At 38.4% G+C, this 14,384-nt stretch overlaps 1 protein-coding gene across 1 annotated transcript in view; it reads left to right on the top strand.

Moving 5' to 3' along the window:
* The window catches only part of ADGRV1 (adhesion G protein-coupled receptor V1), a 596,167-nt gene that overhangs the window by 391,958 nt on the left and 189,825 nt on the right, over positions 1 to 14,384 (top strand). Inside the window, exons 84-85 of the mRNA XM_025388176.1 lie at positions 1,009 to 1,125; positions 13,427 to 13,605. Of these exons, the coding sequence (XP_025243961.1) occupies positions 1,009 to 1,125; positions 13,427 to 13,605 (296 nt within the window). The remainder of the gene's footprint in view (positions 1 to 1,008; positions 1,126 to 13,426; positions 13,606 to 14,384) is intronic.

The raw sequence follows: 14,384 nt of genomic DNA on the forward strand, positions 1-14,384 counted from the left end.
TGTAAGGGGGAGCCAGAGTTTATTCATTGAGAATTTATAGCCCAATATTATTGCTCCAAGTTTCCCCCTGCCATCTACACTCATCCTTGCAATATTTGACACAGTAGTCATTTATTGGAGAAAATACGAAAAGATAGAAATTACAAAGAGTCTTTCACTTCACTTGCTTATTTACTCAGCAAGTATTTATTGAGTACCTACCATGTGCCAGTCACTAAGCTATGTGCTTGGGTTACATTAGTGAGTAAAACAGTCAATGATCCTGTCTTTGCGGGGATTATATTCTAGGAGGTGAGACTAATAGCCAAAAAAAAAAATGCAAATACAAAGCACGTTAGAAGGTGATGTGTGATGGTTAAAAGAGAGAGAGAGAGAGAGAGAGAAAAGTAGAGTTGGGGAATTATGTGTGTGAGAAGAAAATTTAAAAGCAGGATGCAATTTTAAATAGTGTGGTCAAGAGAGGCCTCATTGTGACTTTTGAACAAAAGCTTGAAGGCACTTGAAATAAAAATCCAAAGATTAAGATAATCATAGAATTTGAATTTTTAAACTCATTTTAAGTCCATTTTGTTGTCTGTGTTACTTCCTGGCAAGAGGCTGCAGGTGATGGGTAAAGTCAAATATTTGATTTATCTTTCTTTTCTCTCCCATTAGCTTTGATTTACACAAGGAGTGGTATTTCCACTATTTTCTACTTTGCTAAAATAAATGTGTTTCATGGGATTTTTACGCGTCAATGATAAGAACACGGTTTACTTTGCGAATTTCCTTATGAGAGCCTAGAGCAACATGTAGCATAATTTCATATCATGCATTATTTCTTAGAAATATAAAAATCCATATATTGCCATTTTTAGAATGACAAAGTCGTATCAGTTTAGACAACAAGTCAACTTACTTTCCCATGGAATCACTGAGTCATAGGTTTAGATAAGAAAGCATTTACTTTCTTAATGTTCTTCATCGATTTTAGCATATTTTAAAAATAGAAGTATCTGTTTTTTACAGATTCTGTTTCTGGCGTCTGCATATGCAAGTCCCCAACTCGCTGAGGAGAGCTGTTCAGCTGTGGCTGCTGTCACACATTATCTGTACCTTTGCCAGTTTAGCTGGATGCTCATTCAGGTTGGTACCTCATTCCCTCTCCCCGCCCCTTTAATCTTATGATGAATCTGGGTGGAGTGGTCTTAATGTCTGATACTCTGTACTGAAGTAGAAGTAATTCCATATGTCCATCACTGCATTCTCAGGATATAAATGCCAAATAAAAACACCCTGTAAGCTGTACAATGGTAGAGAACATTGTGAGTTTGAAGAAATTACGGAAATCCAGTAGGATTTGAAACAAGGGAGTGGTTAGAGATGAAGTCTGCAATGCGGGCCCTATAAAGCACAGTAGGAAATTAGAACATTTTTCTAGGAAAAGTAATAGAAGGTTTTTAAGGAGTGACATGATAAGATTTAGATTTTAGAAAGATCTCCCTGTTTGTAGTGAATATGAGACAAAAAAGGGTGGATAGGCAAGCCAATTAAGTAGATTTAGCTGTATTCAAGGGGAAATCATGGTAGCGTGAACTAGGGAGGTGGCAGTAGAAGCAAAGGGAAGAGAACTGCTTTGGAGATTTTTTAAAATTAGAACTATAGGATGTAAAGACTGGTTGTGAGGAATGCAGAAGTTGGAACCCAGGATGCTCCCCAGATTTCTGGCCTGGGTATCTGGTGGATACTGGTAACTGAAATTATGATCACTGAACAATGGGGAAAAGCTGGTGAGTTTCGTTTGGGACATGCTGAATGTGAAGTGCCTATGAAACCTCCAGTGGGAACTTTGAGGAGACGGGGACACATGAAGCTAAAGCTCAGAAGGGAGGCCTACATTTTAGAAATGCACTGGGAATCACAGCGCTTTGAGAAGCCAAGGCAGGCAGATCACCTGAGGTCAGGAGTTCAAGACCAGCCTGGCCAACATGGTGAAACCCCATCTCTACTAAAATACAAAAAATTAGCTGGGTATGGTGGTGGGCGCCTGTAATTTCAGCTACTAGGGAGGCTGAGGCAGGAGAATCGTTTTAACCCAGGAGGCGGAGGTTGCAGTAAGCCAAGATGACGCCATTGGACTCCAACCTGGGCAACAAAAGCGAAATTCCGTCTAAAAAAAAAAAAAAATGCACTGGGAAGTTATTGGCTTAGAGTTGGAAAATGGAGCCATTGGTTTGGAAGAGATTACTTGGGGAGAAGGTACAGAGTGAGACCAGCAGAGTCCTAGCATACTCACCTGAGGAACTAGCGCATATTGGCAGAGAAATTTCAATTCTTTTCTAACTAAAATCCCAAATTATCTCCATTATTCTTTGTTGATTTGGTTGATAAATGGCTGATATAGTTGATAAAGAGGAGGACAGTGCATAGTATTAACGTCACTAATTAAATGGCTCAACTAAAATGCTGCATTTGATAATGCATTCTGTGTAATGGTATTGTTAAGTTTTTCATGTGATACAGTTTCATATGCATTTCTGAGTATGCATGTAAACTATTTTATGAAAACAGATGCATTCAGTCCCTTGCATATTCTTTTTTCTTGTTGAAGAAGAAGGTTGTAGGACCTGATTATGTAGCAACAGTGAAATAATGGTAAAAGGAGAAAGAAAGTGAGGTGGTGATATTATGGGAGAATACCACACAGGCTCAAGGAAGGGTTGTTTTCCCCAGTATGATATGATAGTAGTGGGGGCTGAAGAAGAGGACTGAACTATTTAGCTAATAGAACTAGTTGAAACAAGTGGCACCCTGGATCTGGGTTTGAATTCTGGCTCGGCTACTGTCTGTGTAAGCTTAATTAAACTATTGACTCTCTCCAAGTTTTGTTTCTAAATCTGCATATAGAGATAATAATTCCAAACTCATAGAATAATTATTAATATTTTATAGCTCTTTCAACGGTTTTAATCATGGACAATTTATGGTGTTTTCAAGCTCCCCTCTCAAAAAAATTTACAAATAAAAGTGAATTTAAAGCATATAACATAAAACTTACATATCTGCTGAAATTAGAATAACATTTGCAAGATTTTCTGATTGCAAAATTCTTTAAGAGTTTATGTGAGTTAAACTTTTTAAAATGTGTCCTATTTATGTTGTTATCTATCTGCCTGGATTGAGGTCCCCAGTGCTGTGCTAAAGGTCTTTGTCCATGCCCCTGACCTATTCAGAATTTTTGATTCATTACTTGGATGAAAACACAGGAAATTGCTTATCAGATATGCATGTGGTACAGAACTGAAAGGACAGCTGCAACAGAGAGCTGCCTGCATTAAGATTACAGGTAGAGCTAATGAAGAGAAACTGTACTGTGATAAATTAAAAACTAGAATGAAACAGACATCATCTGATGGAAGTTAATGTAAATTACTCAAAATTATAATTTAACATAAACTTGGCAGCAATTAAATATGTGACCAGAATGCTTAACAATAACAACTACCGTAACTGCAAAAACAACACACACCTAGGTTGCGTTGATAGCAGTATGGAAGCAGACATGGTTACACTGTAATCTACAAAATTCAGACTATTTTGGGACACAGCAACCACTCTCATGGGTCATGTTTCAGCAGGAACATTAATTGTCCAATGAGAAGTTGGAAAACAACCCTCTAAGAAACTTTGAGGCAGCTGGGCATAACTAACCTGGAAAGAATTTAGGGAGATGTGATGGCTGTCTACAAATACCGGAAGGGCTACTACCGGAAAGGGTGGACTATGGAGCTCCATTTGGCAGAACCAGAGCAAATGGGTCAAAAATTAGGGAAGGAAATTTTTGATTCAGGTTAAGAGTTTTCATAGCCAATAAAACTGTCAAAGTTGAAGAGGCTTTTCTAAAAGTAGAGTGAATTCAATCACTGAAATATATTGAGAGGGAAATGACCAACTTTCAAACATGTTTTAGATGGATTTTCTGCTTTCAGGGAGCATTAGACAAAATCATATATAAGATTTCACCCAAGTTAATGAAGATTGGTATATTCTACATCTCTTCTTCAAGTTAGGTAAATATGACTGTGGCTGATTCACATTTAGTAGACCAATTAGATTTCTGGATGGCTAATGGCTTAGGAAAGCTATTTAAAGTACCAGTGAAGTTTAATGTATTTCAGATGGTACACCACACATTTTTCATGGTTTGTGGTGTGACCACAAGGGGAAAAGTCAATAAGTTCTGAATTCTAGTTAGGTTACTTTTAATGAATTATTTTATGTTCAGAGGTTGTCACTTCACCAACCAACATTTTCCCATTCATAAAAATAGTGACTGCTAAATTTTTTTTTTCTAAAATCTGTTTTAAAAACATTATGTAGAAGGTTAGACTATTATTAGCTCAATACCATTGGTTGAATTAGGTTGAATAAAATTGAGAGAATTTTTACTTCAATGATTCTACTTCATTTTTTTTAGTAATATAGGAGTGAATATGATACTACTTATGTCTGTGCATAGCTTATGACAATAAATTAATCATAAATTTGTAATTACTGAGTTAAGCATGGGTGACACAGCGAGACTCCGTCTCAAAAAAATAAAATAAAATAAAATAAAATAAAATAAATATTTGTTTCATTCTTCCCGTTAAACTATTACCTTCACTGTTTTTCACTTTTCACCAGTTAACTTTTGTCCTTCATTATGAGTTCAGCCAAATCAATTAAAATTATGGAGTCTTCTAAAATTCTTTATGGAGGGAGTGGTTAATGGGTGAAAAATATAGTTAGGATGAATAATATCTAGTATTTGATAGCACAACAGGGTGATTGTGCTCAACAAAAATTTATTGTATATTTTAAAATAACAAAAAGAGTGGAATTAGAATGTTCCTAATGCAAAGAAATAATAACTGCTTGAGGTGATGGATACCCCAATTACCCTGATTTGATTATTACAGATTGTATGCCTGTATCAAAATATCACACTTACCCCATAAATATATACCTATTATATACCCATTTTAATTAAAAATTTAAACACATTTAAATCAAATTATTTTTAACAAGGTGGCATATATATGTATATAAACAAACTCAGAACTAAACCAAATTATTAAACCAAATTATAAAATTAGTGTTAAAGTCAATAAAATGTTTTAAATGCTCAAAACGAATTGTGTGCATCTTCATTTATTTCGTATTTCTCAATTAAAATTATATGCAAAGCATTTCAGTAGGTACTACAAGGTAAAGAAAAATTAATCCACAGTTCACAATTGTTTTAGGTATTATATTCTGATAAGCCTTTGTAAGTTTTCCTTAAGTCTTAGAAAAAAAATGAAGATACAGAACAGGTTTTTTTACTTATATGAGTAAAGCGTATCTCCACTGGCATATAAAGTGAGTGGGGAAAAAAATGAGGACAAGAAACTGTCACGTAATAATAATATTGTCAATATTTGTGTCAATTTCTTTTTTGTTTTTTCTTTTTGAGATGGGGTCTTGTTCTGTCACCCCAGCTGGAGTGCAGTGGCACAATCTCAGCTCACTGCAATCTCTGCCTCCCAGGCTCAAGCAATCCTACTGCCTAATCCTCCTGAGTAGCTGGGACTACAGGCGTGCATCATCATGCCTGGCTAGTACTTTGTGTTTTTTGTAGAGACGGAGTTTCCCCGTGTTGCCCAGGCTGATCTTGAACTCCTGGGCTCAAGCAATCTGCTTGCCTCGGCCTCACAAAGTGCTGGGATTACAGGTGTGAGCTACCGTGCCCAGCCTATTTGTGTCAATTTATATGGAAATAAATCTTAAATATACTCAGTCTTTACAAGGCAGTTTGGAGTTATGTTGCACTCCCAGTTCTGTAGCTAACCAGAAGATGAAAAAGCTATGCTGTTCTTTCATTACCTCAGTTTCCTCATAAGGGGTCATGGTAAAATGACCTGTAAGATCTGTGTTGCTGCTAAAAAAACATAGTCTGTATACATCCATGCCATTAGTGTTTTTACTTAAAGAATTGTCTTTTCTGCAATAATCAATCACAAAGTGTTAGGAAATTACTAATAACTAAAAATTTAACCTCTCCTCTTACTACAGAAGGAAATTAAAACCCAGAGAAGCCAAGTGATATTGGCCAAAAGCAGTTTATCCATGCAGAACCATGTCCAAGATGCAAATCAAGTTACTGATCATCATGTCCTTTTGAATTTTGTAGATTTTTAAAAATATGTAACATTTATATTACTTATTATGCACCTGGAGCTTTACTTTTGGATGAGTGCTTTGCAAATCTTCCTTTTCTGTATTTGTATAGATTGTGTTTGTAATAGGAAATTTTCAAAAATAGCATTACATAGTTTTCCTTACATTTATTAATATGAGCTTTTAATTAAGTACACCCAAGTACAGTTCCCTAGGTGATCATGATGGGGTGTGACAATGTGCTAGCAGCCCTCACTCTCAGTGCCTCCTCGACCTCTGCGTCCACTCTGGCTGCACTTGAGGAGCTCTTCAGCCTGCCACGGAACCGTGGGAGCCCCTCTCTGGGCTTCCTGAGGCCGGAGCCGCCTCCCTCTGCTTGCAGGGAGGTGTGGAGGGAGACACGCTGGCGGGAACCAGGGCTGCAAGCGGCGCTGGCGAGCCAGTGCAAGTTCGGTGGGCACGGCTCCGCCGGCCCCTGCACACGGAGCAGCCGGCTGGCACAGCCAGCCCAGGGCAGTGAGGGGCTTAGCAACCCGGCCAGCAGCTGTGAAGGTTGCACCACCGGTCCCCCAGCAGTGCCGGCCCGCCGGCTCTGCACTCAAATTCTCACGGGGCCTTAGCTGCTTCCCCACAGGGCAGGGCTTGGGACCTGCAGCCCGCCATGTCTGAGCTCCCCACCTGTGGTGGGCTCCCGTGTGGCCTGGGCCTCTCCAAAGGGCGCCACCCTGTGCTCCATGGAGCCTGGTCCCATAGACAGACCAAGGGCTGAGTGCAGGCGTGGTTTGGGACTGACAGGCAGTTCTGCCTGCAGCCCTGGTGTAGGATCCACTAGGTGAAGCCAGCTGGGCTCCTGAACTGGGATCGGGACTTGGAGAACTTTTATATCTAGCGGGAGGATCCTATGTGCACCAATCAGCACTCTGTATCTAGCTAACCTAGTGGAGACTTGGAGGATTAGCACTCTGTGACTCTGTGTCTAGCCCAAGGATTGTAAATGCACCAGTCAGCACTCTGTGTCTAACTCAGGGTTTGTAAATACACCAATCAGTACTCTGTGTCTAGCTCACGGTTTGTGAATACACTCTGTATCTAACTAAGCTAGTGGGGACTTGGAGGACTAGCACTCTGTGACTTTGTGTCTAGCTCAAGGATTGTAAACACACCAATCAGCACTCTGTGTCTAGCTCAAGGTTTGTGAATACACCAATCAGTACTCTGTGTCTAGCTCAAGGTTTGTAAATACATCAATTGGTACTCTGTATCTAGCTAACTCTGTATCTAGCTAACTAGCACTCCATGACTGCGTCTAGCTCAAGGATTGTAAACTCACCAATCAGCACTCTGTCAAAACGGACCAATCAGCTCTCTGTAAAATGGACCAATCAGCAGGATGTGGGTGGGGCCAGATAAAGGAATAAAAGCAGGCTGTCAGCGCTAGCCACTGGCAACCAGCTTGGATCCCCTTCTGCGGAGTGGAAGCTTTGTTCTTTTGCTTTTTGTAATAAATCTTGCTGCTGCTCACTCTTTGGGTCCACGCTGCCTTTGTGACCTGTAACACTCACTGCAAAGGTCTGCAGCTTCACTCTTGACAGCGAGACCAAGAACCCACCAGCAGAAAGAAGCTCCAGACACATCTGAACATCTGAAGGATCAAACTCTGGACACACCGTCTTTAAGAACTGTAACACTCACCGCGAGGGTCCGCGACTTCATTCTTGAAGTCAGTGAAACCAAGAACCCACCAATTCCGGACATAATGATATGCTGGTAATTGTGAGAAGTGTGAGAATTCAAGAGTACATCATCTTTCCTGATAAGCAACAATGAAAATAAGAAAATGGTAGTTCTAATATCCTAATGTTTAGAGTTATTGAAGATGAGACCGTTTAGTAACATCACGGATTTTTAAGCTACAAAAAATTTCATTTAATTGTCTCTTTCCAAGTGACGAATTTGGTTTATAATGCTGAAAATATTTCGGAATTTTTTTGTACTTGTCTTCAGAGACTATATCCCATCTGTTTAAATGACCTTAATGCTAGGAAACTTTGTATTCTGAGTGTGTATGAAATGTAGAAACAATCAAGTAGGATGGATGTAGTTGGTTAACTTTGGGCATAATAACATTTTGGCTAAAAATGCCATGACTACATTGTGAGGATGGGTGGTCTTAAGATAGTTTATAAGATCCTTCTAACAACATTTTAAAAACTTAGAAACAGAAGTGTAAATAGAGACCTACAGATTGAATATTTTAGAACAGTCTTTAGCAGAGAAGTATAAGATAAACTGTGAACAGTAAGCTATGTTTAGTTAGCATGAAGCATATTTGGGTGAGCGACACCCTCTAATTTGTGTTCTGTTAGTTCCACATTGGATAAACGCATAGTCAGTCAGACACATAGATCATATTTGCTATATATCTGTTAACATAAAATTGTGCAAACATAATGATCTGTTAATACTCTTAAGTTAGATTATGAAGGAAGAACAATGATTTCAAGGAAAGGAATACAACAGGTCATCAATATCATTTCATTCAACATCATTTTGTTGTAACATTGATGAGAAAATAAATAAATTGCTAGCCTTGGCTACTTTGTGAGACGTGAGCCCTGAAAATCTGAGACAGGTCTCAGTTATTTTAGGAAGTGTATTTTGCAGAGGTTGAGGACACACGCCCATGATACAGCCTCAGGAGGTCCTGATAACATGTACCCAAGGTGGTCAGAGCACGGTTTGGTTTTGTACATTTTACGGAGACATGAGACACCAATCAACATATGGAAGGTGAACGTTGGTTTAGTCTGGAAAGGCAGAACAACCAGAAGCAGAAGTGGGAAGACTCGAAGTAGGGAGGGAGCTTCTAGTTCATAGGTAGAAAAGATACACTTTTTGAGGCATTGTTTTGAGTTTCTGATTAGCTTCTCCAAACGAAGCAATCAGATACGCATTTATCTCAGGGAGCAGAAGGATAACTTTGAATAGAATGGGAGGCAGGTTGGCCCTAAGCAGTCCCAGCTAGACTTTTCCCTTTAGCTTAGTGATTTTGGGGCCCCAAGATTTATTTTCTTTTCACAGTGGAGTTTGAATGTTCTCCCCATGTTTGCATGGGTTTTCTCTAGTACTCGGGTTTCCTCTCACATCCTAAAGCTGTGTACACTGGCTTAATTGATATGTCTAGATGTTCCCGCTCTGCATGTGTGTGGGTATGTGTGAGTGCACCCTGAGATGGGATGACGTCCTGTCCAGAACTGGTTCCTGCCTTGTGCCCTGAGCTGTCAGGATGGGCTCTGGTCATCCTTGACCCCGAACTGGAATAAGCAGATTATAAAATGAATGAATAAATGAATACAAATTATTGTAAAATAAAAATTTATAAAGTATATGAAGAAAGTAAATCAGGTAAATGCAAGACAATAAACAATGCTGTACGGAAGTGCACAGGGAGCCTGCCATGTTTGTGATTGTCTTTGACCTGCATAGTGGTAGAAAGTGCTCCTGACAATTTTCACTTTGCAAACATTTATTCCTTGATTTAACCCACCATAATGACAACAAGTGGCACTCATTGATTCACTAAAACCTGGATAACTAATTACTACTCGAGAGGCTGAGGTAGGAGGATTGATTGAGCCCAGGACTTCAAGGCTGCACTGAGCTATGATTGTGCCACTGCACCCCAGCCTGGGTGACAGAGCAAGACCCTGTCTCTAAAAAATAATTTTGTAAAAATAATCATCTCACTTGTTTTTATCAGTCTTTCTTAAAGGTATGTATAGGTCACATTTAATTCAGTGTTTAATATGAGAAGTATTTAAGTCTTTAGAAGCTTGGTCATTGTTTTGTGACCAGAAATATGCCATAGGAACTTAACTCTTTTCTACATCAATTAATCTATGGTAACGTTGGTTTTGTGGTACTCTGTTTTGCTTAAAGTTGTAGTTTCCAAGAACCTATTGACGATTTTAAGTGAGGACATATTGTATAGTCAAATGCTCCAGGGTCTTCTTTTGGTTTAAAAATAAAACGGCGGTAACTGGAGATTTTAACCCCACTGCTTTGGGAAAGCAATACATTAATACATCTCATTCAAGTTTTGGGTGGAAGAAGAAAGAAAAACTAAGTTACCTAAGTCGAGCTAAAGTAAACAAAATTGAAATGCTAAAGGCATTTTGGATAACTCATTGAATCTAAGAACTGTACCTACAGTTGGACTTCACAAGGGACTGTGAGCATTCTTCTCTAACACACCTCTGCTTCACTGTGCTCATGACTACCCCCTTTCTATGTCCTCTTACTTTAGTTGACCAGCTTAGACTGTCATGGAACATCAAGGAATTCAGTGCAGATGATTGGCTCAGCCTGGGCCAGGCTTCTCCCCTGATCAAATCAGCTGTGGCCAGGGGAGCAGTGTCAGGGAGTACACAGAGCACACTGAACCCTCTGCCTGTGATGGGAGGAGGGTTAGAGAGGCAGAGTTTGGAAAAGAGGTGCTCATGAGCTAGGCATGTGTCCAAAAATGTGCCTACCACAGTACATTACAATAAAATTCAAGTAAAACTTGAAATGAGGTAGTCAACACAAATCTTATGTTTGGGCCATAATATTTCTAGAATAATTAAATGTTGCGTCATTACATTCTAGTATTTCTAGTCCATAGCTTTAAAAATGATATTATTATGGAAAGTACTTCTCTTAGAGTATATTTCAGTGATCATATTCTTTTTTTGTTTGTTTGTTTGTTTTTTGAGATGGAGTCTTGCTGTGTCGCCCAGGCTAGAGTGCAGTGGTGCGATCTCGGCTCACTGCAAGCTCTGCCTCCTGGGTTCACACCATTCTCCTGCCTCGGCCTCCAGAGTAGCTGGGACTACAGGCCCTGCCACCATGCCTGGCTAATTTTTGTATTTTTAGTAGAGATAGGGTTTCACCATGTTAGCCAGGATGGTCTCGATCTCCTGACCTCGTGATCCACACGCCTCAGCCTCCCAATCAGTGATCATAGTCTTTTAAGAAGAAATTTAAATTATTTTTTATTTATAATTGGCAAAAGCTTATGACATTTGAAGCTTGTTTTGCTTAACCAAGTATTCAGTAATTCAGCCACACTGGGCCTTGAGCTGTTTGGGACAGAAGCACTGCATGTATAAATCTAACAATTACACTTGTCTCAGTCTTATCTGAGCCTGTGGTCAAGGCCAGACAGCTGCTGAAAGGTTGAGTAATTCTAACTGATGGAACGAATGTCCATCTGCGTAAAAGCAGACATTTTGAAAATGTCTCAATCTTTATCATGATGAATCAACTTAGAGTCATTTACCAATCTGTACCCTCCTCCTTGACTCTTCCACCTATTGCACCACTAAGTTACGATGTTACATGGATGCACACAAGCATCTAACCAACATAAATAATTAGTACTTTTGTTTAGAAAATGGATTAATCAATGATCCTTGCTTTGTATGAATTTCCATTCTTTAACAGGCCATATTGACTACCCCAGCAACAACACTTGACACAACCCCACTTATTTGAGTCCCTATACTAATTATAAAAAGAAAAAAAAAATGCTGGATCTAGTAATTTTAAAAAATGAGTTGGAACAAAGTTATATAAGCAACAACTCAAAACATGCTTCATAATTACAGATATAAGCAGATGTACATAGAGATATGGAGTGCTGGCAGGAAATAAAATTCAGAGACACAAGTCTCTAAGTAACCAAACATTTTTATCCTTCTCTGGTTTAGCCTAATACTAATCCCTCAAGGCTAATTTGGTACAGATAAAATCTTACTCAGAAGCCTCAGTAAATAAAACATCTGAAAGCCTTCCCACAAACATTAGGAATGCTTATTTTTCAAATAGAAAAGTGTTTATCTTTTGCCTTTCACACTGTCTGACCTCCTAATAGGAGACTTAAGAAGAGGCAGTGACATTTTCCAGCATTGACTCTGTATGTGTTCAGCACTTTGCGTGTAGTATCTCATTTAATCTTTATAATAACCTTGTTGTACACACGAAACTGAGGCTCTGAAAATGTTGTCACTTGCCCAAGATTATCCACTTAAAGTATAACATTAATGAGTATGAATGAATTATGTAGACATATAATAATATAGACATAATATATAATTCATTCATATTCACACTCTTTCTACCATGCAAAATTGAGATGGTGGATTTATCTAGGCAATAGGTATTACTGTTTGAAATATGTATGGCATGACTTTCAATATTGTTTCTGTACTAAATGATAATTAAATATAAGCATCCCTCATGGAAAGAAGACACTAGAAGACTTAGATCCAAGTTAGGTGTGGGATTTGGAGCCAACATAACATTTATAGGCCTCAGTTTTCTTAGTCTATTTATTTAATGTGTCCCCTCATCCCCCCTCACTCTCTACACACTTGTCCCATTTGTATGTTTTATCTCAGTAAGAAATAACAGATATAAGATGCAACGTAAATATAATATAAAAGAAATATTGCCCTTAATTATTTATGTCCTACTTATTTGGAAACCAAGGTTCAAAAAAGTAAATACCACCCCATCTCTTTCACTGCTGTATCCCCAGTGCCTACACTGCTCTGTGAAATTTAGTAAGCACTCAATAAATATTTGTCATGTGAATGAACAAAAGGGAGAGAGTATAAACTGGGAAACATGGACCACAAAACAAACCCTGCTATAGTACTTTCTCTCCGTGTGATCATTTTCTGTTTATTTGTCAACACCTTCCACTGGTTGTCTTCAACGCTATTTTCCCGCTAGAACAGTATCTGGCCCTGCCATATGATAGGCCCTCAATAAATAAAAATTGTCAAAAAGTTTGAAAATATAGGGCTTTTTACCTCATTATCACCTGGAAGTTAATGTGGGAAGTAGGTTTGCATATCAGTGTATGTTTCTTCAAAGACACATTTACAAAGCAATCATAGAAGATTGTAACTGAGAGTAAATCAGAGCAAATTAAGGCAAATAAAAAAATACAGAAAATCAACTAAATATTTCACTGTGTTTCCAGAATTTGAGGATTTGAGGTATCCTGAATTTATTGGGTAAGAATGAAGTTCTTATGAAAGAATGAATGTATGAATTAACTTTAAAAAAAAAAAAAAAACTAATCATTAAGTAGATCCTGACCCTTTGTTGGTCAGTAACTTATTGCCTAACCCAGGTGAATTTGTGTTCTGTGCCATTAAAAAAGAGCCTGTTCATTTTATGTTGTTTTCTTCCTTAGTCTGTGAATTTCTGGTACGTGCTGGTGATGAATGATGAGCACACAGAGAGGCGATATCTGCTGTTTTTCCTTCTGAGTTGGGGACTACCAGCTTTTGTGGTGATTCTCCTCATAGTTATTTTGAAAGGAATCTATCATCAGAGCATGTCACAGATCTATGGACTCATTCATGGTGACCTGTAAGTACATCCAGGCAACACATTGCCCTGGCTTTCATGTACCTAAGCAGATTTTGTTGCCATAAGAGCTGTGATTGAATACATACTGGGAAGATCTTTGTTTTTCTGCCACAGTGTCCAAAGCTCTGCTTACTCTAATTACTCTTCTAAATAGGAAACTATGGCCTCTCAAGTTTCTTTAGTAGATGCAGTTTCCTCAAGTGAGTTGGTGTATCAAACAGTTCATGGTAATTTGTACATTAGCATTTAGTTTATTAGATTGAAGCAAACAATAATATTTAGCAAAATCAGGGCACTATGAAATATTTGATAAAGAACTAGTAAAAAAAGTTGGAGTGTTGGCACATTATCTAAGCAGTGTGTTTTTGGTGAGAGAGGGAGATGGCAGCCACCATCACCCATAAGATCCCTGAATACCAAACAACTGCATCACAGTGAATGGAGAGTGTCTGCAGAAGTGCATAGGAACAAGACAAGGTCAACTTGGTCTTAGATATTCTTGTTAAAATACCCTTTTAATCTTAAAATCTTAACACTTTTTATGTACATATGTATATATATATGTGACTTAATCCTAAATCTGGTGTCTTGTGGCTTTGAGGACCACTGAGCCCTTCTTATTAGCTCCACATGTATGGGGTGGAAAAACACTTTGCAATAGTAAAGCTCAACCAACTCTCTTGGTATAAGGAGGAGAAAAAGTAAAATTCTAAATAAGAAAAAATAGCCTATTCACAGTCTTATGAAGACAGTATTACTTAATTGTCTAACAGGTTATT

Source organism: Theropithecus gelada, chromosome 6 (genome assembly GCF_003255815.1).
Source record: "Theropithecus gelada isolate Dixy chromosome 6, Tgel_1.0, whole genome shotgun sequence".
In the NCBI taxonomy this organism is placed as follows: Eukaryota; Metazoa; Chordata; class Mammalia; order Primates; family Cercopithecidae; genus Theropithecus; species Theropithecus gelada.